We start from the raw sequence: 24,788 nt of genomic DNA, 5'->3' as shown, positions 1-24,788 counted from the left end.
TAAATCCATATAACGATATCCGCTGCGATTATTATTTTTATAAGTAATGAAATACCATGCTACTTGCAAGAACATATATCACCCAAGGATTTCAGAACAAATTTCTGCATTTCAACTATACACAATATGTGGCTTATTCAATAAAAGACCATAAACTGGGCTTTTTTGCCATGACAAATTTATTCCAAACTTTACTTACATACAGGCAAGAAAAAAAATTATAGACAGAAATATTGTTCTTCAATTTGTTCACCTGCCACTGTGGCTATAGCATTCTCCTGCCAACACAAGGCGAGGGGTTGATTTGCCAGCCATGGAAGTCGCATTTCGATGGGAGTTGTAGGTGAGAAAAAAAGCTCTTGCACTTAGATTTAGTTCATCACCTTTTATTGAACCCTTACACTTCAAAATACTATTGCATAGGGGGGCATGCTTATGCAAAATCTAACACCAATAGAAAGCAAAGGGCAGAATTGTAAACCAACCATCTTTCGTGATAATTCGAGTGTGTAAATATTCATTGCATCGATATGTATTGTTCAACAGCACTGCACAAATAAGCATGAGCAGGTGTAGCAAGTACTCTGTCAGGAAGCTGGTTCTACAGATGTATAAAAGGCATGAATGCTCATACTACGTCGCACACATAGCACAAAGAAAACCTTTTTCGAGAGTTGTCCCTTCTGGCAGATATGAGTGGGACATAAGCAGCAGAAACTTTATTGCAGGACATTGTGTAATACTGCTTATGAAAGAGTGAAGAGAGTGAAAAGGCTTTTAACAGCAGTACCTCATGCTGCTCTAATAAGAGGAACGATAAGCAAAAACATTTCTGGTAGAGCACTTAAACAGCAACTTTCTGAAAGACAGAAAATTTCAGGTGAGAGTTGGAGGTACATTTGGCGCACACACACCAACAACACGGGCATACTACAAGAAACACTACAGCCTATGGTGTATTACAGTCCATGGGAAAGCTATCTTATACAGAAATCAAGAATGATGCAACAAGCCCTCGACAACACTGCAGACTTTCTTGGCCAGTCTGGCCTCTCACTTTCTGATAAGTCAGCTCATATGGACGTCGGAAAAAAAAAGAAAGACTAGAATCAAGAACTACCCAAGATTGCACATTGTGATCCACATAGCTGGACAAATATGCCCGCAAGTCAACATCCACAAATCCTCAGCTAGTGTAAGCCCGTGACGGCAGAGCCAGCACGTGGGTGAAACAATTATGCAATGCCTGGACGCAACTTCCACACCTGGTGAACAGAATAATCTCGAAATAATGGGGGTGGACTAGTGCATACTATAGAAAATCGCAGATGCTGTGCTTGTGTCCAAGGTATGGCACGGTATGAATTACCAGCAGCACACAAAAAAGACAACTCATCGAATACAGGCATCGGGTAGTAATAACAGGTCTTTCCAACTGTACCATGCTTGATGACCTCTATGAAAAAGAGCTGACGAACAAGCTCCTAGACGGAGTAGAGTTGCAGCCTGCAGCACAAATTCTTTGTCTCAAGAGCTCAGAACCTCGTCCCAAGATACTATGCCAGCTAGCATATGAGATGCAAAGATGACTACCCCTCCCTTCAGAAACACAACCTCGGGAGTACCTGAACTTGAAACACAACAGGCCCATACCGTGGAATATGGGGGCAAACAATTAGGGCAGGAGACTATATGCAACTGCCAAACACACAGAGGAGGTTGCTAATCATGAAAATGCAAGCAAACATAAGGCACATATAGTACACTCATCTGGCAATACCAGTGTAACAGTAGTATGACACTACATAAAACTAAACGCCATATAAGTGAGTACCATTCCAGGTCATCCTACACCTAGAAAAGCTGAACTGAAGGCAATCAAAGCAGCACTTGTAGTGCAGATTACACCCTGCATGGATTCACCAGAAACTGTCTGGGCCTGCACATCACACAAGATTGTCGGGAAAATCAGGAGATTGACACGCGACTTGCAAGCACATAGCCAGAAATTAAATTACAGAATACATAGCCATGCAGATATTTCAGGAAACAAGCGGGCTTATAAGCCTGACATAATAACTGAGAACTAGATGAGTTTGTGTATATTCATTATTAACTAAAGTGCTACAGATAGACAACAGACAAGAAAGAAGTACTCGGTGTGTTCACTTCGTTCCTGTCCATCGAATTTCTGTTGCAGTATAGTTAATGAATTCATAAGGCTGCACAGGAGAAGAATGATACCTCTGCCCAAGGGCCCGATCTCACATCCAAATCCACGCGTGTGCACACACACACACAAATGTTGCAAGAGTGGATAGCATGAAGCAGTATCAACAGGATGACACTAGATATGGATGAGGACGAACTTTCAACTGAGGTTCATTTGTAAAAATGTGGCGAGTTATATAAATTAGCACAAAAAAAAAAAGACGATGAGCAAAACGAGAACAAGGTGAAAGCAGGAGCCAACGTTTCGACAAGTGGACTTGTCTTCTTCAAGGTCCACGTGTGAAAACGTTGGCTCCTACTTTCACCTTGTTCTCATGTTGCTCATCGTCTTGAATTTCCATCTCCTGCCTTCCCCGAGTTTTCCCCAGAAAAAGAAAGACATCTTTGAAGGATAGATAAAAATTGGTGCTTGATACAGGCAAACATAAATAAAGATGCTACAGAAAGAAAATATAGAAAAATTCCAAGTGCAAGAAGAAAAAAATCATTACAATTGCCAATCCTGCATGCCAGCACCTTTCAAGAAACTTTGTTGTTATTCCAATAGACGGACTGACAGCTTGTTTATGCAAGCACATACTTCCAGTTCCATGCCACTGGGAAAAAAATGAGTTTCCTGGAAGGTAGCCACATGCACACTTGATGATCACAATATTTTTTTTTCCCTGGACTTGTATATCTATGTGTATTTTCTCCCTTTCCTGCTTTTATGTTTGGTTTCATCAAGCACTAGTCTTTATCAGGTTTTATTGCTGTACTACTTTGTGGTAACCTTTATAGATCACTGCATTTTCACAATAAACCTTTTAATCAGAAGTTAGCATACCCTGTTCTTACTGCTTCACACTGTACATTCTTGCTACATTGGCCAAATAAAAGATTTTATAAGGTATCATGAGGGCCATTAAAGTGACTTGTTGCAGTCTAAAAAAAAAAAACGAATAGCCTGGCTGCAGATGGCACCAGAGAACACATAGGACAAACAAGAAAACCGAGATGATCTAACAACCAAAAGTTTAATGTACACACCGAGTAAATGCTCGCTGACAAGCAATAGACTGAACATGCACAAAAAGGAGAATCAAAAATTCATGTGTGTTTCCCGAGAGGAAATGCATCCATTTCTAACGGAGGCCGTGCTGACAGGATTAACCCAGCATTTTTAGATCTACAGCTTGCGTAATCTCTCTAGGCAGCTGATCTGCACAGAATGCTAGCTTCTTCCTCTACAATGCACGCTCAGATGTGGAGAGTGCATTGTAGAGGAAGAAGCTAGCATTCTGTGGAGATCGGCTGCCTAGAGAAATTATGGATGTTGTAGATGCAAACACACTGGGAGAATCTTGTGTCAGCATGGCCACTGTTACACTTTCAGAGATGGATGCGTTTCCTGTTGGAATCTGTATGGACACACATCAGATCTTGCTTCTGCTTTTTGTGTAAATTCGGTTTATTGCTTGTCGAACAGCATTTACTCGGCATGTTCAATAAACTTTCATATATTAATACACCTCATGATTGCCTTGGTTTCTAGCAGAAAGGTGTTCATTCTTTTTACAGTGAAGCTGTATATGCCTAGGCGAAACACTCATGGTCCGATCCCAAAAACCCTAGTGTAGGGGTATGAGCCATTGTTTAAGGGGGTGTGAGCCATTGCATTCGTCTTGCATGATGGACGGCGACATTTCTTTTTGGGTAGACAGAAATGCTTATGCATTTCAAACATACATTTATCTGCGTATTATTGCAGGGAAGGGACACAGAGGGGGACGGGGTTAAGACAAGATCATGATGTCATTATTATCTCACAGCAAAGGTGTGGTGGGCCATTGGCTAGACCGATAGTGACGTCGTTTCTCTCTAGCAGCAGAGCACGCGTGCAGCAGTCTCTCTCCGACTTCCCAATAGGTTCGAAAATGTGTCCCTGTATTTAATTAAATGAAATGTGCAGCCCCGGTGTGTCACTTCGTAACTGCAGTGCATAACTGAGTCATAAACATTATGATTAATGCATTAAAAAACACAAGTGTGTAACATAATTCAGAAAGACTTTGATGGACCCGCTGGAATACCACAATGAACCACTCATTGCACTTTCCATGATAGTGATCTTGCAAAGTGCAATGTGTGGCATTCCAAATAAACAATGTGATAAACCCAAGCCAAACATGTGCATAACCTCATTAAGAAACACAGACATAACCAATAATATAGAAAGACTTGAATAAACCATTGAAATTAACCCAGTGATAAACACCGGGGCTGCACATTTCAGCTTTGCTGGTTTACTGTCTGTACAGGGTGCACGGGCAGTAACTTTTTCTGTTATTGTTTGTTAAGTATTGTATAATGTTGTGCCAGTAAAACACGGACTAGTTGGTGCAATGTATTGGCACTGCTTTTTTTGATGTTTTTTTTATGTTGTGCCCTTCTTCCTTCTGTAGCTACTTTTCTATTCCCCCTCGCATAATACTCCAACCTTGCAGCCTGCGAGGTATATAAATAAATATGTATATAAGCACATGTCATTCATTTATCTGCATATACCTCGCATCATTTCTTGCTCAACAAACGTCACTGCATTGATGTCTCGCAGCGTGCATCTACATTAACTGCCATTTGCGTTTCGGTATGGTTTGTGAACAGTGTAATGCATAAAAATTACATTACATTAAGGTTGTGACCTATGCGGTGCATAAGCAAACCTTGCAAAAGATGACATGTTGGATTGTTGAAAATAAGACAAATTGTATATATCGCAGTTACTTTAACAGTATTTAATTGACCACTTGACAAAAACTTCACTTCGCATAGATTCCAACACGTACACTGAATCTGCAGTTTTCTTCTTTGCTTATTAATGCAGTCGTTACTGCATGGCCACATTGTAGATTTGAAAACAAAGTGAAATAAATTTGTTTGTTGCAATATAACAATATGTGTAGATCACTGCGATTGTAACACAAAAACTTGATACATACATGCACACTATAGGATGCAGATAAATGCTCAGGACAAACTCCAGAATGTTTGCATCCGGATACTTATGAAAGTGAACAGTTTCACTCCATGGCTGTCAATGAGAGGGAGAGAGAAAACTTAATTGTGTTCGTAGAACAAAAATGCATTGATAAGCTTAGACATATAGTCATTGCTTAACACTTTCGAAATGAATAATTATAGCTTGCTATCGACATTGAAGCAGCCTTTCGACAGCAAGAAAAGGAATAAGTTTCTCCAGCTCTGAACATTGAATTGCAGGAAATGCAAGCAGGCATAAAATTCTGCCAATACAATCTGTTTAGGAATACCAAATTGGAATAAACACTGAGGCTTGCATTTGTTCTTTCTCTGGCTGAGCAATCTAGTTTTAAATGACTCCCGTAAACACGTCGTAACAATGTTGATCTAATACAGGTTAAATGCATGACTAGCTTAAGAAATCCGGATGATTGCTATAAATTACAGTGAAGAAGCTATAATATCTAATAACATTATTAATATAATAATAATATTTATTTCCACAAAACAGGCTAACCTTGAGAGGCGTGCGAGGCTGAGCAGAAAGCTGAAAAATTCTACGGCAAGTCCGCCTGCCGTGGGCCTACGATCCTGCGTTATGAATAGCGCGTATTGATATGGTCTTCTTGTTAGAAGTTCCTAGTATACTACCAGCGCGAGACACGGGACAACAAAGTGGACGAGAAGCGTGTCTTTTAGAATGCTATGTTACAACGTACAGGTTTTTACAAAAGTGACGGTAACTGCTCGAAACATTTGATGCGTCGGCTTTTGCGCCTTTAGAAATATTTAGAGAAGGCTCCCATATATACATTCGCAGCGCGAGCGCGGCGATGGACGAACCAGGCTAGCGCTAAGGTTGAATTTCACAACACAATTTTCATTCCACGTCGTAATCACACAGATCGTTTGAGGCTTCGTTCAGGGGCACACGCGGGCGTTCGGGTTGGTGCTTCTTGTTGCGTTTGGCGTAAGAATATGGCTAGGAGCAGGCACCACATATGCGCAATGACGGGCAATATACACGCATCATTTCTCCAGAAGCTGACGCCGAGCACGGGTAGCGCGAGGATCTTGTTGGGCTGACACGACATCTTCGTGGCAGCCGAATTCCGAATACTGCATATACGGTGAGGGTAGCTATATGAACTTGTCGATAGGTCATCTTGTATATTGTTGTAGCGCAGGCAGAACGAAACGGTCATAGAAGGTAGATAAAATAACACACAGCGCTGAACCATAGAATAAAGAATCGCTGAACCACCTGCGAACAGCTGTTTACCATTGTTTACGTGCGCGATGTCGCACTGAACTACAGAAACCGCCGTCGCGCACTCCGAAACAAATGTTAACTTCAACATGTTTTTAAATTACAAAACAAGCATATTATTTGCTCCTAATAAAGAAAAGTCAACAATATTATAAGTTAAACGTTTTATTCATTACAATAAAATAATTGTGCAACGTGTGCCATGAAACCTGGCAGTAAGCAACCCTGGGAATCGCACCAGTCGCATTGTTAAAATCGCAATCATGTGAAATGGGCCCTCTAAAAATCGCTCTGCGACGCGTGCGACAGCACCGATTTTCGTCGTTCCAGTCGCAGCATGTGAAACAGGCAGAAGCCGGGGAAAGCGCGCGCGAACCAATGCGATCAGCCGCTCGTCAGTGCAATCGGAGACCGGAAGGGGAAACACGTCAGCTTTGCTTCTCCTCTATACAAACGTGGCGAACAAACTGCCGCCGCTAGAGGGTACAGCGGACCGGCCGCTGTACCAATGTCGCGAGGCCTAACAACGGGAAGTTGCAGTTGTCACGTGACCAAAACGCGGAGTCTTTTGGCCGCGCTCTCCAGTCGGGTCCTCCATCTAGCGTTCACATCGCACCGGAGATGAGAAGTCCTTGAATCGCTTGCAGCTGGAGAGTGCGGTGGTGTGAGAACGAGGCGAATGTTTTTCGAGCACTCGGAAGAAAGCAGCAGCCGAGTGTACAAATATATAGGTTTCCTTTTTTTAATGTAACTGCACCAAAACGTTTAAAAATTGCTAGTGGCAGGTAGCCCGAGTGTAAGCCTGGATCTAAATTGCTCGATGAGGCAGTCATCAGTTAAACGAAAAGTCAAAATTTTAATGGAATTATTACAAAATTACGTAAATTTACTTTCTAATTAATTACTTTAGGGCATATATTTCAATCTACGAATTACACAGCTAGTGAGTACGCAAGAGATATCGACTTCGAACGACGGCTGAGGACACGAGTTTAGAGAATAATTTTCGAAGTGTCGAACGAAATACATTGGCGCTCAACTTAATATTGTATTTCAATGCATGAAGTTGAACAAGTGCGGATCTTTTATCGCAAGTTTGACAGGGTATATTTGAAATCGGTGCCATTCTCTCTGAATTCGCTATAAGACCCTCGCGTACTCCCCAACTACATATCGCAGATTGAAATACGTGCCACACAGTTTGCGGGAACGAAATCAAAGGACGTTGCGCTAACTTTCAACCGTGCGTGTCTTTCTTGCACGCGCCGCTCAAGCGCGAATGGTCCCGGTAACTGTTCGGCCTGTTGCCCCTTCAGTCCCCGAATTACTGGCTCAGAGAGCCAGTATTCGAGAGTATGCGCGGTGCACAAAGACCCACACAAATTTCGAAAGTGCCAAAGTTGTGCGATACCAGAGTCGACGTCGCGTTCGGCTTCCAACTTCACACGTACGAAGAGACTTGAGTTCGATCCCTATAGTGAACGTAGGCGGCAAATTTCGATCGTCTTTGGCCGATATCCTCCTCAGACTCGAAGGTAGCCCAGGGAGTTAATCACTCGTCTAGTCGGTTCTCACAATCTGCTGTTATGTTTCGAACGTGAAAAAAAAAGTTTCTTGTTGTTTATTATTTAAGTACTCTGATTAAATGCTGAGGGCAGCACTTGCGTGTACTACATAGAGAGAAGGTAAAACTGTCTTTCCTGGCCTAGTAAAGCGACAGACAAAGACTGACGTCGCGTAGTAGGTCTGAATGGTGATTTTACAACCTGGACCTTAACGCCAACACGCGGCAATTCTGAACGCGCTATACGAGTGTTTTTCGTCATTTGTGACAACAAAATCGGTCTAGATGAAATTACAGGATCAATTTTCACGATAGCTTACGGCAGGAATGTCGTTAAACACATTCATACAGTTCAGCGTGCATCCGACAAAAAAAATCTGCAACAACCATCGATGGTGATTGTCAATGTAAGCGAACAGACCGAACGAAGGAACTACTGAACTACCTAACGATAAAGAGAGAGAGACTTTTCCTTTCATACGTCACTTTTTTTTTTCCTCACGAGCGCTTCGGCGGGAATTCAAGAAGCAGTCTCTTTTCCCAAGCGTATCACCCCTGAAGAAAGCCCAAACGCCAGGCCGGGGTACGCTTGTGCCCGTTTGAACCAGTGGGCGGTAGAATCGAACCTACACCCTGCCGCAGTCGAGGCGGGTGCTCTACATCTATAGGCGACGGCTCCGGCTGTGGAGTCCGACCACCGATCATCTAAGCCATTGCTATCATGTCAACGGTAGCAACGGCGTAGATACCATGACAACGGTAGCAACGGCGTAGATACTGTGACAACGGTGGCAACGGCGTAGATACCGTGACAACGGTGGCAACGGCGTAGATACTGTGACCACGGTAGCAACTGCGAAGATACTGTGACAACGGTGGCAACGGCGTAGATACCGTGACAACGGTGGCAACGGCGCCGATACCGTGACAGCGGTAGCAACGGCGTAGATACCGTGACAACGGTAGTAACGGCGAAAATACCGCGACAACGGTAGCAACGGTGTAGATGAAAGAAAAAGCAACCAGAGCGAACTCACTGCCGACCTTTAAACTGAAGCTTTACTGTTAGGAGTTCAAATATTTAATACGTGGGAACGAAAACGTGATTCTTATTTGCCATCTAATGCACCGATTTCAATGGCGCCTGTGCGAATATATAAAGGGAAAAAAAAGTTCAGTATACCGACTCTGTCAAGGAAATTTTAGATGTACGTCATCATTTTCGAACAAAAAAATATAGCAAAAACGAGACGATGAATAAACTGCGCTTCGTACAGAAACTACAATTCGGCGTTCTCTATCAAACGCAACAAATTTCATTCAGATCTGTTGAGCGGTTGTGCAGCCACAGCATTTCCGAGTCCCTCGTGTTCTCGAACTCGGTAAAAGCTTACAAAGCTTCCTCCCAAAATACTGTCGGTAAACGAAAGAGAACAGGAAAAGTAAACTGCTCAACTGCTCGTTTCTCAAAGTAATCTCCCACCTTTTTCCTTCTCGCAGACAGCTCCACAGTCAGTTACTGCTACTCGGACTCCTGCAAGACAGACGGTGAGCAAATGATTTTAATATATCTAAAGGGCGTTTTGTTAAGTATGGCTCTCTTTAATGAACGTGAATTTATTTCCACGCGGAAACAGAATGTCACCGCGAGGAGCGGATAGAAAGACTACAAAACATTGATGAATGTAAAGAATAAAGCTTGCTTGACACAATTTGCGGAGGTATTGAAGCGATCAATTGAGTATAACCACCGCGACGGGAGAGTTTCGCGCGGCTTCGTTCAAGTTTTCATAAGATTTTATGGGTGTCTTGAAGAAACAGATATGTTGAAAAAAAAAAAACTTTTTTTTTTAGTACGCACGCTGTTCCGCGTTTCTGGACCACCATTTTGTAGTGCGGTGAAAGAGCGATTCCTATCCGTGCTTGCATGAGGCACGGCAAGCGAGAAAAGGCGCAAACACAAGAGGCGGCTGGAGACGCCGCTTTGAAGTTCCCGCGCACCACCTTGCCGTGGCGTTAAGCTAATTACTCACGGCGTAAATATAAATATAAATAAATATAAATAATATTAATAGGCAACTTCTTTTGTAGCGGTGAACGGTGGGTCATTGTTGTATATTAAGGGAGTCAAACAGGCAGCTTTTTGAGGGCTTCGAGAAGTATTATACAGGACCGTAACGTTCCAAATACGAGAAGGTAGTTTCTAAATTGATGGCGTCACATTAATGTACCGGCGGCGAAGGTTTATGCAAAAGCGAAAAAAATGGAGAAATGAAACTGTGACCTTCATTTCGTTTTCTACTCAGCAGCTTACTACTACAAAATTACCAAAAAATGTCTAAAAAAAGAAAAAAGACTTATCGGTCTAACTCCCAGCTAATATGGAACGTTCTTGGATGGATGCTATGAGCCTCCCCTTTGGAACGGGGCAGTGGGTTGCGTCACCAAGCTCTTGCTATTATACTGCCTAATGTGCTACCTGGGTTAAAAAAATAAAAAAAATAGCACGATGAACTCCCACACTCAAATTTTCTGACCTTCTGCTGTCAACTTTGCTTTTGTACGCCTCCGTTTTTTGTTGTTTCCCTACTTCCACCAATATTCCAATGGCCTCTTACAAATCTCTATTGCGGACATGTTTCATTTACCCCTGCTCTCTCTGAAACCAAGGGCTTCAAGGAGGCCAGTGGTGCCTAAATCGACCGCTGGGCAGATGTCTTCACATTCTAATAAAACCTGCTCCATAATTTCCCTAGCTTTACCGCAGCCAAGCACATGCTTCTTGTTCCTTCTTGCATGTTCTTCCAGTCCACACGCAGCGCCACCGCTCGAGAGAAGTGGTCACTGCGTTTGACGGTCATCCACGGGCAATTCTTGATAAGTGTAGCGCCTTCATCAGGCAAGGAACGGCGCGTTGTGCTCCAATCGGCTAAAGCCCCTTAAACTTCGTAAAGTAGTGCCACGCTTTAAAAAATGCCGCCTCCTCATCGCGCGCTCTGGCCGAGGCCGACGCCGCGTCGCTATTGGCCTAATAGCATCACGTGGGCCCTCGCGCCTTGCTTCAGCGCCATTTTTGCTCGAGAAGCGTCTACGGAGTGGCGAGGAGCGCATGTTGGCGCCGTTGCTACGCTCGAGCAATGTAGGTGGCGCCACGGTCGAGGAGGGAGCGTGAAAGAGAGGAGAAACGAGGAGGGGTGAAGGCGGAGGAGGAGAGTGTCACTAATTTACGAAGTGTAAGGGGTTTTACAATCGGCGGAGCGGAGTAAGCTTCGAGTCGAGGATCGTTGGAGAATACGGGGCGGGATAAGTGCTTCGTTCGCGTCACTTTAGGCGCCTCCTTCCCATTCGAGTGCACAAACGAATCCACCTCGCAGCGAAAACCACTATTTAGCTCACGCGTTGTATTACCATGCGCGTACTTCAAGAACAGCGCGTCAGCTAGGAGCGAAGCCTCAAAGCGTCGCAAACATTTTAACTTGCACACCAAATGTTCCCTTCAGCTTTGATTACGTGATCTCCCGTATACTATAGCCCGCCGCAACAGGTTAGTGGCTATGAGGTTGCGTGCAAGAGCTGCTTAGATCGAGGGCGCCGGTTAGAACCGCTGGACTTTGGAGGAGCTTTATTACGGGGTGAACATTTTTAGGTTTCCCAGATTTTTTTTTTATATCGCCTGTTGCGGGTAACAATTCTAGTCCTTGAGCTGGGTTATTCAGAAAGGCGGACATTACATGCACGAGAAGTCTAAACACATAATTAAACTGATTAAAAATGCACTAATTAACTTCTAAATTAATTACATTATCGCACACATTGCAATTTACGAATTGTAGCCGGTGAGGCTGCAAGGCGTATCCCCACGGAATGAAGCTCCACAATGACCTCAGTTTTGAGTTATGTGCAATCAAACTCGCCGTAAAAATGCGCTGTTGTTCCACTCGCTGTACCACCAGTGTTTACCTGCTATAGTACTGTGTCAACTGTCATCAACAAGTTGTAAATTATGTGCCACATTGCTGTCAACTGAAAACACGGCCCCCTGGGTATAGTTGACAAATATCTGCGCAGATTTTAGCCAAAGCGACCGTTCCACACGCGGAAGAAATAAAACCGACTTTAGTTAAACTCGCAATACCCGCCGCGGCAGCCGCATTTCCACGTGCACGAAATGCGTTTAGATCTAAGTGCACGTTTTAAAAAAACCCCAGCAGGTAAACAGTAACCCCGAGTCCTCCCCCCCCCCTCCCATCTCTTTAACGCAGCGTTAAAGAAAGGAAATGCGGACAAGAGAGATGACGATCACTGTTGTGTGGCAAGCTGCAACCCAAACGGTGTAGTTTTGTTTTAGAGTGTACTTCAACTGAACAATTGTCGCGCGCGCGCTTTCCCTCTTCCCGCACAGCGGCCACGTACGCCACGGCCTACGCGAACGGGGACCCGTGCGAGGAGTTCTACGAGCTGATCTGCAGCGACTGGGAGTACACGCACAAGATACCAAAGTACCGGTACATCTACTCGGTCGCCCTGCAGCGGCAGGAACGCATCGCGGCCAGCCTCAGGAACCGGCTCAACGGTGAGTCGTTGGCTTTAGCTCGTTAGTATACGTATATCTTGGTTCACGGAACAACATGGTCATCCGGGGACGTGGACCAGTAGGGAAAGCATTCTGCGATTGCCCACCAAGTTGATATGGCCATTTCAGCTGGTGCTGAAGTGCCGATTAGCATGGGCTGGGGCAGCCGCGAGACGGAAACAGGCGATCACAGTCACTTTCCTCTACGCTGTTTCAGCTTCAGCCCATCAGCGGTGGCCCACACGGAGAGTCCACAAATTACGGGCCTGGATTGCAGAGTTTGAGCATGCCAAATTGCTTGCCATATGTTCTACATCTTCCTTGTATCGTCATTGTCACTCATCATGCACCTCTTTCTTCCCTCTTTCTTTCCCTCTTCCCCTTCCCCCAATGCCGAGTAGCTGGCTAGAGAAATATACCCCAGGCCGACCTCTGAGCATTTCGAATCATTAAACTTCTCTCTCTCTCTCTCCACAAGGTAGACACTTATAGGATACCCACCCTCCAGCTGCAGCGCAGCCAAGTTTAAGAAGTTTTAAGCGAGAAGCGTGATTTACGCTGTTTATCAGTGACAACAACCGGAGATGAAGGGTCTAAGACTAAAACTGCAATCCCAAAATATGTCGGCCCCGTCCCCGCCAGCCTCGATCTTTCGTGACAACAAACTCATTCCGCAAAATGTTCTCCTTGTGCTTTCCAGAGATCTCGCAAGCTGTCGCAACTCCAACCACGGACGTGGAGAAGCTGGCGTCGATGTTTCACGTCTGCATCACTGGTTAGTGCAAATTTCCTGCAACATCAAGCTCTACGCCAACACGAATAACGGTAACCTTCATTGAAGGTGTACGCACACTGATGTCCCACTGTACAGCTGCAAGAAACGGGGAGGTTTCTCAGAGCAGTTTGGTATATAGACGCGACCCTCAAAGTGGAGGAAACAAAGTAAGGAACATGCCGCAGAAACCCCCGTTTCCCTAACTTCTGATGAGAAGTTCAAGCAAATAGGTGTCAAAACGTCCAACTTATAGTATAGGTTATTGCGACATTTGTTTACACTCTGGCCACGGTTACTCTGCTAGTTCTTGTTAAATAGCTAAGGAGCCACAAATATTTAACGCGCGCAATGTCATCCGTGTTCATGTATATGTATAGTGAAACGAGCGCGAAACAATGGAACATTTCGAACCAGCTCCACCCTCAGCTCCAGTTTCCATTACAATGACACGGAAACAAATTTACAGCGTAGTGGTTGTGATGCTGTGGTCAACGGTCTCTCTCTCTCTCTCTTTTACTTGAGCGTTCAGCGCAAAGTGTGCATTAAGTGGATCTGCGCAAACTTCTTATTGGCCTCTTGTCTGGTTGCTGCTTTTGTATTCATTGATGTCGGATCCACAAAATATTAGTTTATACTCGCGGCGTACCTACACTTTCATGCCGTCTTTCGACCAGCAAGACAGCAACACGTGAGGCCAAAGTGTTTTGCAGCTGCCTCGCTGGGGGAAAAAAAAAACAGAGAGCGTAATGTATAGTGTCAAAGAATGCGTGTATCCGACATGAAGAAGCCGAAAGGGGCAATTAGGTAGATAAGGCAACACGAACAGAGATATGGCCCGTTCTTCCAATTTCGTCTTCTCTTTCTCTACGCATGAGCGGGAAACCTTCATTAGACAACTTTATTATCTACAGTATAACGAAAAACCACAAAATTTTCGGTTAATAATTTCGGTATACTGGTGCGGTTGATATTTAAATGAAGTCACAGATGCGCTGAATATCGTATTGTTGAATTCGTTCCGAGACATTTAACTCGGCACACATGTAACAGTCAAACACCACGTGACTGACCATCTGTGTTCGGTTCCTGCTTCATTATTTGTTGTTTCCAAGGCAATAAAAAAAAAAACGCTATTTCGTATAGTTGCTCACCTTTTCGGCACGATTGCACAGACGGGCAAATTGTCTAGCCCTTAACGAGGATAATCAAGTACCTCACGTGGTCAGAAGAAAGAGCGCTGGAACCCGTTCGGCCGTTTTGTGCACGTGGCATCGTTAAATTTGCATGTCTGAGGCCGCGGCGACTGCATTCGAAGAAAACATTCGTGGCGATTTGAGTGTGACCGTCACGGGACGTCCTCGAACAAATGACCCACATAGGCGCAGAGGAAGCTTCGGTTCTAGCAGCTAACCAGAACAGAGAGGCGGAGAACGTGGGAAGCACAGTTGAAGTTAGGGCTGCCGGCCATGGCAGCGGCGACCTTGATGCATTGCTCCGAGTTGCGTGGCGTTGGCTGGTGAATGCCGTAAGCAACACTGCAAGCAATATAAAGAGCTGTCTGATAACACAATCCCGCTAACCATAGAGTTTCTCACTACATTACCTAGAGGGAAATCTGGCGCTGCTGCGCCGTGGTATGCATGGGAATGCCGGTGCATTGTTATTTCGGTTTGGCATCGTTCTCGGAGAGCCAGGACACCTTGAAGACGCGCTTGGCAAGTACCGTTCCGTCTGTCACAATGATTCATTTTCTACTAGAACAGCACGTGAAAAGCTGTTTTAGTTTTATTATTACGCGAGAAAATGTTTTGTTTAACTATGAGAACTTGTTTTTTTTTGTGTACGACTACATGTTACGTAAAAAGTATCAGCGGGCCGCTAAAGTTGGAGGACAGACGACAAGGTTCGCGCTCGCTTTGAAACAGTTGGTCGTCTGTTCTTGCTTTTCTTTGCTCGGTCATGCATTGTGGGTGAGTAAAGATGTAATATGCGTGAATGGAATCATTTTATGAAGATTTTACTTTGAGAACGCGTTATTTGCGTAGCCATATCCACGTTTTAGACGAAGCCTCTTACAACACCAGCCAACACGAGCCTCGCAGACACATATACCGTCATTCCCATGACGGCACGGTGCCCGCTTAAGAAACTCCCATAGACGGTGCCGCCAGATTACCCTCTAGGTGTTGTAGTGAGAAACTCTACGCCGCTAACACACTATCCGCTAACCCACTAGCGAAAGCCTACACACGCACACTGCCAAGTGACTGTTTGCCGAACATGATTTACTGAGCGCGCTGTTTTAGTTAATTGATTTATCACTGCTTTCCGTGGCTGAAAATATAACGACGTCTTGCATCCCTTTCGTAGTTTTTGTATAAAGTGAATTTAGCGATGTGTGACTTCTGAGCTCGGTAAACCTCGTGGATCAAGCCAAGTCAAGCCGTTGCAAGCGCATTTTTTTTAAATTTTCCTTTACCCCTATCCCTATCACCTTCGTAAAGCAGCATGCACAAATGCGACTAATTCATGCTTACCCTTATATATTCACACCACACGGAGACGGGAAATGATATTAGCTGCCTATGGTGCCTCAAACTGTATTGTCATAGACGCGCGCTGTCACACGAGTGAACTTGTTGTCACTCACCGCAATGTCATTCGGTTTCTTTTTTTCGTTTTGTTTTTTTAATGCGTTCATCGCAACTTATTCGGCCGAAATCATTGAGTTTCTCACTATAACACCTAGAGGGAAATGTGGCGCCACCGTCTATGAGAGTTTCTTAAGGGGCGCCGTGCCGTCATGGGAATGACGGTATATGTGTCTGCAAAGCTCGTGTTGGCTGATGGTATAAAAGGATTCGTCTAACGTAGATATATAACGTAAGATAACGTAGATATAGCTACACAAATAACGCGTTCTTGAAGTAAAATCTTCATAAAATGTTTCCATTCACGCATATTACATCTTTACTCGCCTACAATGCGTGACCAAGCGAAGAAAAGCAAGAACAGACGACAAACTGTTTCAGAGCGAGCGCGAATCTTGTCGTCTGTCCTCCAACTTAACGGCCCGCTGATATTGTTTACGTATAATATAATTGTACGTACAATAACAAGTTCTCATAGTTAAACTTGTTTTTGTGTAATAATAAAGCTAAAACAGCTTTTTACGTGCTGTTTAAGTAGAAAATGAATCATTGTGACAGACGGAACTGTGCTTGCCAGGCACGTCTTCAAGGTGTCCTGGCTCTCCGAGAACGATGCCAAACCGAAATCACAATGCGCCGGCATTCCTATGCATACCACAGCGCAGCAGCGCCAGATTTCCCTCTAGGTAACATAGTGAGAAACTCTGTGGCCAATATATGTGTACATTCGACGCCATAGCTTTTCGCAGTGCGGTCTACTTATAAGTGCTGCTGCTGTCTAAGCTCACACCATGCTTTTCGCGGAAGCAAATGAATGCTGCCATCAACAACTGCGCTCGGAAGACACCGTCACATCGCAACAATTCGCACTGACTGTGGATCTGCGCACAGTCATCGCTTGCAATCACCGGCATTTAGTCTCGCACAGATACAGCAATACTAATCGCATTGCTGTCTGTTAAGAAAACTCGCGACTGCTTCATAGCTATAGCAACAACAGTATCACACTTGCAACGAACACGAAGTAGTGACGTGTCTACGCCTGCCTTCGTTTTCGTTTTCAGGGCGGTGTTGTTATTAGCCACGGTCAGCTTGGAAATGTGCAAAGTGTGCGGATGTATGTGCGTGTGTGTGTGTGTGTGTGTGTGCGCGTGCGTGTGTGTGTGTTAAATTATGGGGTTTTACGTGCCAAAACCACTTTCTGATTATCAGGCACGCCGTAGTGGAGGACTCCGGAAATTTCGACCACCTGGGGTTCTTTAACGTGCACCTAAATCTAAGTACACGGGTGTTTTCGCATTTCGCCCCCATCCAAATGCGGCCGCCGTGACCGGGATTCGATCCCGCGACCTCGTGCTCAGCAGCCTAACACCATAGCCACTGTGTGTGTGTGTGTGTGTGTGTGCGTGCGCGTGCGTGCGTGTGTGTGTGTGCGTGCATGCGTGCGTGTGTGTTTGTGCGTGCGTGTGCGTGTGTGTGTGTGTGTGTGTGTGTGTGTGTGTGTGTGTGTGTGTGTGTGTGTGTGTGTGTGTGTGTGTGTGTGTGTGTGTGTGTGTGTGTGTGTGTGTGTGTGTGTGTGGAAAGCTCTATGGGACACGCGAGTCAATGATGTCCTCAATGTTCTCGGTCTCCACGCGCAGACAACGGAGACACCGCATCGTTGGTGGCGAGCGCGAAAAAGCTGATGCATTCAGAGTTCGGCTCGGATTTCCCCAAGAACCACAACGACACCATCGAAAGACACGCCGCGCAGCTGGGTCTCAAGTACGCAAAATCATCTTAACCGCATGCTCGCACATTCAAGTACTCGCTATGACGTCAAGCGTGACGTTTCTTTTTCGTCTAGACTGATCGAGGGGACTCGGTGTATTAACTGAAATCTGTGCACCCTGTGAGCCACATGTGTAACTTTGCCTGTACGCTGTAAAGTAATATACGCATCTATGCACTTTTTGTGGCCGCGAAATTATTTTGCGGTGTACGTTCGCAAGTGGGTGGAAGTCGTGTAATTTTAGAATGTCCTCAGCGTCGTCATCGTGACATAACCATCCTGGCTGCAGTCTTCTGGAGTAAAACTATTTACCTGGTAGCCGCGTTTGAGCCTCTAAATCTCATTTTTCGTTTGTGCAAGCGCCTACAGCTCGTACAACGCGACGCAGTAAATGAGATTATTCAACAGAAGGGTACAAGCGTTTTTGTCTGTGGGATCGACTGCAAAACGATCCAGATTTTCCAGAGCGCAATTTCCGTATACCTTTAATTGCATAGCTCAACAGAGGCAAAAAATATTTGAATATGTTACGCAGTAAAGCAGGCTCACATATGCTTCGTAAGAACAAAGCCGCCGGCTGTTTGTAAGAAGAACGTGTTTGAACAGGTGAACTGAGAGACAAAGACGTCGTTGTACTAACGACTGCAAAAGCCAGTCGTCCCTCTCCGTCCTCTTTAGCCTTCTTTTTTTTTCCAGCTCTTCAAACTCGTTTTAGCCATGAATGAATAGCTGGGTTAGGTACCATTCTGCGGTTTGTAAAAAAAAAAATTTACGAATCGTACGGATATCTTTGTGAATGTGGGCACAAGCTCTCCAGTCGCTGAACTATGGGGATGCATTCCCATAGTTCATAGTATGGGGGGAAGGGGGAGTGCATACACTCCCCCTTCCCCCCACCCCTTTTAAAATTTTATCTCACTCATTGCCCTATTTCTTCAGGTACGGCCTGTTCCCCATAGCCCGAGTGATGGTACGACAGCGTTTTCCGGGACAGAGGGGCGCCATCCTCATGGTCAGTTCCCGCGCAAGGCTATAGGGAGTACTATACTTCGTGTTGCGAACGGATACATGTAAGGTGTTTTAGTCAAGCCTCTCGCATTTTTTTTTTTCGTTAGGCTATTCAGCTCAGTTAGCAAAGCATGCCACTGTTATGTCGAAAGCGCCAAAGATGACGCGAGAAAAAAGCAAACAACAGGAATCGCATGGTACGTGTGATTCCTGTTGGTAAGAATCTCTACGGCAGTTCCTGTGTGGTTTTGGAACTTTTTTTTTCTTTGCTGCAGCATCTTCGACATGAGCTATAGAAGACAAGCAGGGGTAAAAAACTGAGTGACTTGGTATCGGCTCGTTTTTTTTTTCTTAAAGGCGATTAGAACGAGCGACAAGGCGAAGAGCTCGCATGACGTGCTGTCCCCTGTATTTGCCATGCGCCATTTCCAAAAATATGCGTGGACTTCTCGCAAGGAATTTGAGCTGCGGCAAGATTTTCCAATGACTCTACGGATCGGCAGCCTGCAGCGCCATCTCCCGTGGTTTCACAGACACAGTAGGCAAGCGAACCGGAGAGTGTAACGTGCAGTACAGGACCTAATTCTGTATAAGCCTAGGTCATCCTGGCCCCAAACTGCTTTGTGAGAACGTAAAATTAACATCCTCTAATCATTTTATCCGTCCATAATTCCAATGTGGCGGCACTCAACCTTTAAATGGTGCGACGCCGGCTCCTTTACGTTTAAGTCACCTTCGGTCGAAACTAGAAGCTGTCCTACAGCATAGTGCCCTATGACCGGCCGTGCCCAGGGGCCGTATAACGTAAAACTATTCCAATATGTTTTTATTCCAATCTCCTGACGTCGAATTTGCGTAACCGCCGACGCAATCATCGGGCCGTCACCCGCAGGGTTGTCTGACCAAATAAATCAAATGCTCCCCTCGTACATAGGAGGTCACTTTTGTTTGCTTTAAAAACGAATAGCATTGCCTGTACTCAGCGGCTTGTCTGATCTAATCACCCGCCGTGGTTGCTCAGTGGCTATGGTGTTGGGCTGCTGAGCACGAGGTCACGGGATCGAATCCCGGCCACGGCGGCCGCATTTCGATGGGGGCGAAATGCGAAAACACCCGTGTGCTTAGATTTAGGTGCACGTTAAAGAACCCCAGGTGGTCAAAATTTCCGGAGTCCTCCACTACGGCGTGCCTCATAATCAGAAAGTGGTTTTGGCACGTAAAACCCCAAATATTATTATTATTGTCTGATCTAATCCGCTCACAAGAGGCGAGGAGCATGCTCAAGTGGAGAGGGATTCGATGGGGCCGAGCCACTGCAGTGAATATCGATAACCGGATGAAGAGGGTGGTGCCGGCGTCTGTGATTGGTCCGCTTTCCCTTACTTAGCTTACGGTGGCTCGTCGACAATCGCGGCGGCATGCAACGGAATCTTAAGAATGACGCTAAAACGAATCCTCAGCAGAGCAGAGTTGGCAGAACGAGGTCGTAAACGTGCCGAAACTTCTCGAAAACGTTGCACGGCCATACAAAAGGTTTTACTACATGCAAATAAACCCATGCTCTCCGGCAGGGGTGAGAAGCCAGGCCGGAGCGATCGGCGGCAGCCATCTTTTATTCCTTTCGGAACGGGGCGGCCTGCGGCTATTCAGAAGAAAATTCAGTTTTGTTCGGCATATTAATGCATATTTAACGCGTACGCGTCACTTTGACGCGGTAAGTTTTTTGCGGTTTTGTGACGTCGCGTGAGAGGCAGGTGACGTGGGTGCAGCCCGAAAGCTTTTGAGCAATAGCCAAGGGCTAATGACAAGAAGTCGTGGAATCAAAAATAACAATTTTTGTTTTGTTCGGTCAAATTATGCAGAATCAGTGTGTACACGTCATATCAGATGGGGAGCTATCGCGGTTCGTGATGTCGCGTGACAGACAAGTGAAGTGGGGGTGGTCCAAGAAAGTTTTTGACCTATCGCGGTGGGCTGATTGCAGAATTGGAATAGAAAAGTTTGGAATAGTTTTACGTTATAGCGCCCCAGAATGGAGTCGCATTATAACTGCAGTGTGAATTACGAACCAACACGCAAGTGAGGGCCAGTAGCTTGACGTTATCCTTGAAAAGTGTGCGTTAGTTAAGTCTGTGCTAACCGAATGAGCAGAATATTGGAGGCCAATAAAGGAGCTTGAGAAAAACGCGATCGAACGAGAAAAAAAAATATTAGGAGTAACTTTAGTGAGTGACAGGAATACAACGACTTGAGTCAAGGAACAAACGTGGGCAGCTAATATCTTTCTCGAGATCAAGCAGAATAAGTGGAGTTTGGAAAACAACGTATAACGCACAGTTTTGATAACCAGCCGTCTGTCGAGGCAGCAGAACGGATGCCAAAATTAAGGGAAGAGAAACGTTGTCGAGAACGGCAGAGGGATCAAATATGCAGATTTGAAGGCGTTGCGCGGAGCCAGTTGACGCAAAGCAGGGCACATCTGGGAACGGGCCTTCGTCCGTTCTCCAATGCCACGGTATCGAGCATCACGTGTCTCCCCATGGCGCTTGCGTGCCGCGCAGCTGAGCCTTCCGGACACCACGATGCTGCCGCGCTTCTACCAGGACCCCGAATCTTCGGGAGAGGGCGCCTTCTTCATCGACAACGAGGACATTCCGGCAAAGATTGCCCAAATACTCTCGGACTACGGCCTCAACGCTAGCCTCAGCAATAGCATCTACGAACTCGACACCGCCATAGCTTCGGTGAGTGGCGTTGCGCGTCACCTTAGAGAATGTCAGCGTACAGCTTCCTCAAATACCCTTGTAGATTATATTATACGACGTCATGACACACATGTCTCCTGGAAAACATAACCGAAACTGGTTCGAAGAAAAGCAATTGCAGTAAATAAACTAGGACACTCCGCGGCGTGCCACTACACATCCTTTTTTTTGCGTTTTGAGCTTTACACTCTAAGAACAGTTTACACCCTTTGGAGTGCCCCTTCTGCCACACAAAGATAATAGTCATCTGCCTCGATGCGTTTCCTTTCTTTAACGCTGCGAGCCCGGTACTTTCCAGTAACGAACGGCACAAGCGTTATCAGCATGATAGCATTTCATGCTAATAACGCGCGTGCCATTCGTTACTGGAAAGTACCTGGCTCGCAGCGTTAAAGAAAGCAAACGCATCGAGGCAGATGACGATTATCGTTGTGTGGCAGAAGGGGCACTCCAAAGGGTGTAAACTGGTCTTAGAGTGTAGGACCTTCACTTAACGCAATAAGAGGATGACGAACAAAGTGGAAGCCACCTGTCGGCGCTGCTTCAGGGTAATAAACTCAAATTAATCAGAAATCCGTAGTTTACAGGGTGCAAATCGGTAAGCCAATCGGCAGATAGGTCGGCCGGTGAGTCTATACCGACGAATCAATTGCACGGATTCACCAATCTATGCATGTTGCGTGGACGACGCAGGCATACAAGATGGCGCGCCGCAGCGTGCTGGACAAGCCCAACCTGGCGACTCGCGGTGTTCAGCTGCTGAAGTGGATCCCGTCACGAGTCTGGAAGTGGAACGACTTTCTCGAGCCTTTTTACGGCAAGACCGTTGCTGACGAGATGGTGGTGCGCTACGAGTACCTGGCTTACTTCCAGAACTTCGAAATAAACATCGACGACGTGCTAAGCGCGAGGCCGTGAGTGTTAACCAACTGAAATTTCTCGAAGACGATCAGGGTGGAAGCAGATTCCGTCCGTAAAAATATGTAAAAGTCGTAAAAAAAAATCCGGCGGCTCATGGGAAATAGGCTTTTCCCACCTGCTGGGCATGCAGACCTTTCTAGCCTCCAAGCAGATGGCGAGTATGAAGAAGGGTGTAGGAAGAAGCCGGTGGTGTTCCCGAGCCTTTTGATGGCGTCCCTGAGCCTTATTTATTTATTTACAGTACACCCTGCAGCGCCGAAGCATTATAGCAGGGGAGTGGGTACAACATGAAGTGACTAGCACGAGAATATAATCACACAAAAGGGAGGGATGACAACGGAGCAATGCATCAAGATAAAAATAAGTACATCAAAAAAGTACATCAAAAAAGTACATCAAAACCGATGGCAGAGAGCAGCAACTGAAGTACGCAAAAATGCCTGGTCAGGAGCATGTTCACGCTATTGCCGCTGCCTTTCCCACTGACATATGTATAGACGAACGGAGAGACAGAAGCACAAACGCATAGACTCACGGACGTGTTGATTTAACAGTACATTGCCTTACGGTTGTGCCGATATATTTCGCTTGTCGGTCGTGCCATATGATCCGCCTTTTATTTATTTATTTATTTACTTATTTACCACATGCCGCTGGCTTAGAGCTACAACGAGTTCTCCCTCGTGCAATACCCAGAAGCCCACATTGCTGCTCTAGTTGAGGGCTGACCGTGATAACCGCGTCGCTAATAGCTACCAGGAACCAGTGTCGTGATATCGTCTGGCAACCATGGAGGGCCTACTTCCCGAGAGTCCGCGCGCAGATGAGCCCCGGATGGGGGGAGGGGCGGCGTCAGACTAGGTCGCATTGAAGAATGAAATAAACCACAGTGGTCCCGAATCCATCCTTGGCAAGCCTACTTTCCGTGAAGCCATTCCCTTCGCTTTTTCCCACGATAAGTGGGATGACAGGTGACTTTGAAGACTAGATTAGATTCTGGAGGTTCCACGTACCAAAACCACGATATGACTATGAGGCACTTCGTATAGCGGGGGATCTCAAAATTTTCGAGCACCTGGTTAATCTTTAACGTGTCCCCCCAGTGCAAGGGACACGGGCGTTTTTGCATTTCGCACCCCATCGAAATGCGGCGGCCGTGGTTCGAAGCCCCGATCTCGTGCTTAGCAGCGCAACCCCATGTCCGATAAGCCCCCCACGGCGGGTATCCGAGACGCGGCGTACATTGGTCGAGAATGTTTGGTGCCCGGTATAGTTTTCAGCTGGTATACGCACTTGCACGGCTGTTCTGCCTGCCCGCGCGGGAACACTAAAACCTACCGCTCGCTCTGACGCGAAGCTCACGTGTCAGGCCGACTCGTTTGGCTCCAGTCGCGTTGCGCAAAGCTCCCTCCTCGTTACTTCCTTGCCTCCATGGCAGATTGCATTGCCGAGGCTCACGCAGCTAGCCTCGGCCATGCAACCTACCTTCCTCCGCGGTTTTGACGCGCACGCTCGTTCCCCCCAATTCGCGCTGCTGCCGCTTAATTCGCGCCGGGCCCACTGGATGCATGCGGTCGTTGCAGACTGGTGACGGTGCACTTCCTGGCGCTGCGACTGCTCCTGTGGCTGGGGCCAGCGCTGACCACGGTGGACGGCGAGCCGCAGAGCCTGACCGAGTTCTACACGCTGTACGAGGTCGGCCTCCGGTTCCCGGCCAAGCCCGAGCACAGGCAGCGGCGTTACCACGCCTGCCTGCGCGTGCTCGACCGGTTCATGACGCACGCGCTGACCGTGGCCTTCGAGAAGATCGTCGAAGACAAGAAGCACACCGCCTCGCAAGTACGTACATACGCACGCCTTGCCGCTCTAGCGCTGTGCTGGGTTACGGGCCTCTTTCGGAAGCGTGTATACAGACGATGCACAAACACATAGACTCACGGACGTGTTGATTTAACAGTACGTTACCTTACGGTTGTGCCGACATATTTCGCTTGGCGGTCGCACCATACGATCTGCCTTTTATTTATTTATTTATTTATTTATTTACCACATGTCGCAGGCTATAAACGAGCCAGAGAAGAGTACGCAAAGAAAATGTACAACATGGCGGCAGGGTAGGCAAGACTACGAAAGCATAGATAATATTTCAGACACGTTACTCAGTGTGAGTGATTCATGCACGTCTTAGTCTGCTCCAGTCTGTTATTGCTCTAGGACAGATCGAGTTCTTAAACGAA

General features: G+C 46.1%; 2 protein-coding genes across 12 annotated transcripts in view; one reads left to right on the top strand and one right to left on the bottom strand.

Annotated features, from left to right (window-relative positions):
* LOC139049833 (uncharacterized) overlaps window positions 1-24,788 on the bottom strand; it is a 349,117-nt gene that overhangs the window by 9,836 nt on the left and 314,493 nt on the right. For 4 of the 7 annotated variants that reach the window (XR_011508580.1, XR_011508591.1, XR_011508593.1 and 1 more), the window contains one exon: window positions 9,571-9,621. The exons of 2 other annotated variants lie outside the window; for them this stretch is intronic. Coding sequence is in view for 2 of the 5 variants with exons in the window: in XM_070525656.1 (XP_070381757.1) it covers window positions 9,600-9,621 (22 nt within the window). In the remaining 3 variants the exon portion in view is untranslated. Of the gene's footprint in view, window positions 1-9,570; window positions 9,622-14,724; window positions 14,971-24,788 lie in introns of those variants that run through there. One more of the 7 variants, XM_070525654.1, reaches the window with a different exon arrangement.
* Window positions 1-24,788, top strand: part of LOC135917981 (uncharacterized) — an 81,509-nt gene that overhangs the window by 20,370 nt on the left and 36,351 nt on the right. For 4 of the 5 annotated variants that reach the window (XR_010569488.1, XM_065451634.1, XM_065451637.1 and 1 more), the window contains exons 7-14: window positions 9,588-9,635; window positions 12,490-12,660; window positions 13,361-13,435; window positions 17,727-17,850; window positions 18,797-18,869; window positions 21,427-21,609; window positions 22,324-22,544; window positions 24,135-24,390. Coding sequence is in view for 4 of the 5 variants with exons in the window: in XM_065451634.1 (XP_065307706.1) it covers window positions 9,588-9,635; window positions 12,490-12,660; window positions 13,361-13,435; window positions 17,727-17,850; window positions 18,797-18,869; window positions 21,427-21,609; window positions 22,324-22,544; window positions 24,135-24,390 (1,151 nt within the window). In the remaining variant the exon portion in view is untranslated. The remainder of the gene's footprint in view (window positions 1-9,587; window positions 9,636-12,489; window positions 12,661-13,360; window positions 13,436-17,726; window positions 17,851-18,796; window positions 18,870-21,426; window positions 21,610-22,323; window positions 22,545-24,134; window positions 24,391-24,788) is intronic. The other variant, XM_065451636.1, reaches the window with a different exon arrangement.

This window comes from Dermacentor albipictus, chromosome 9, assembly GCF_038994185.2.
Source record: "Dermacentor albipictus isolate Rhodes 1998 colony chromosome 9, USDA_Dalb.pri_finalv2, whole genome shotgun sequence".
Classification (NCBI taxonomy): Eukaryota; Metazoa; Arthropoda; class Arachnida; order Ixodida; family Ixodidae; genus Dermacentor; species Dermacentor albipictus.
This window is presented reverse-complemented; position numbering and strand designations above follow the sequence as displayed.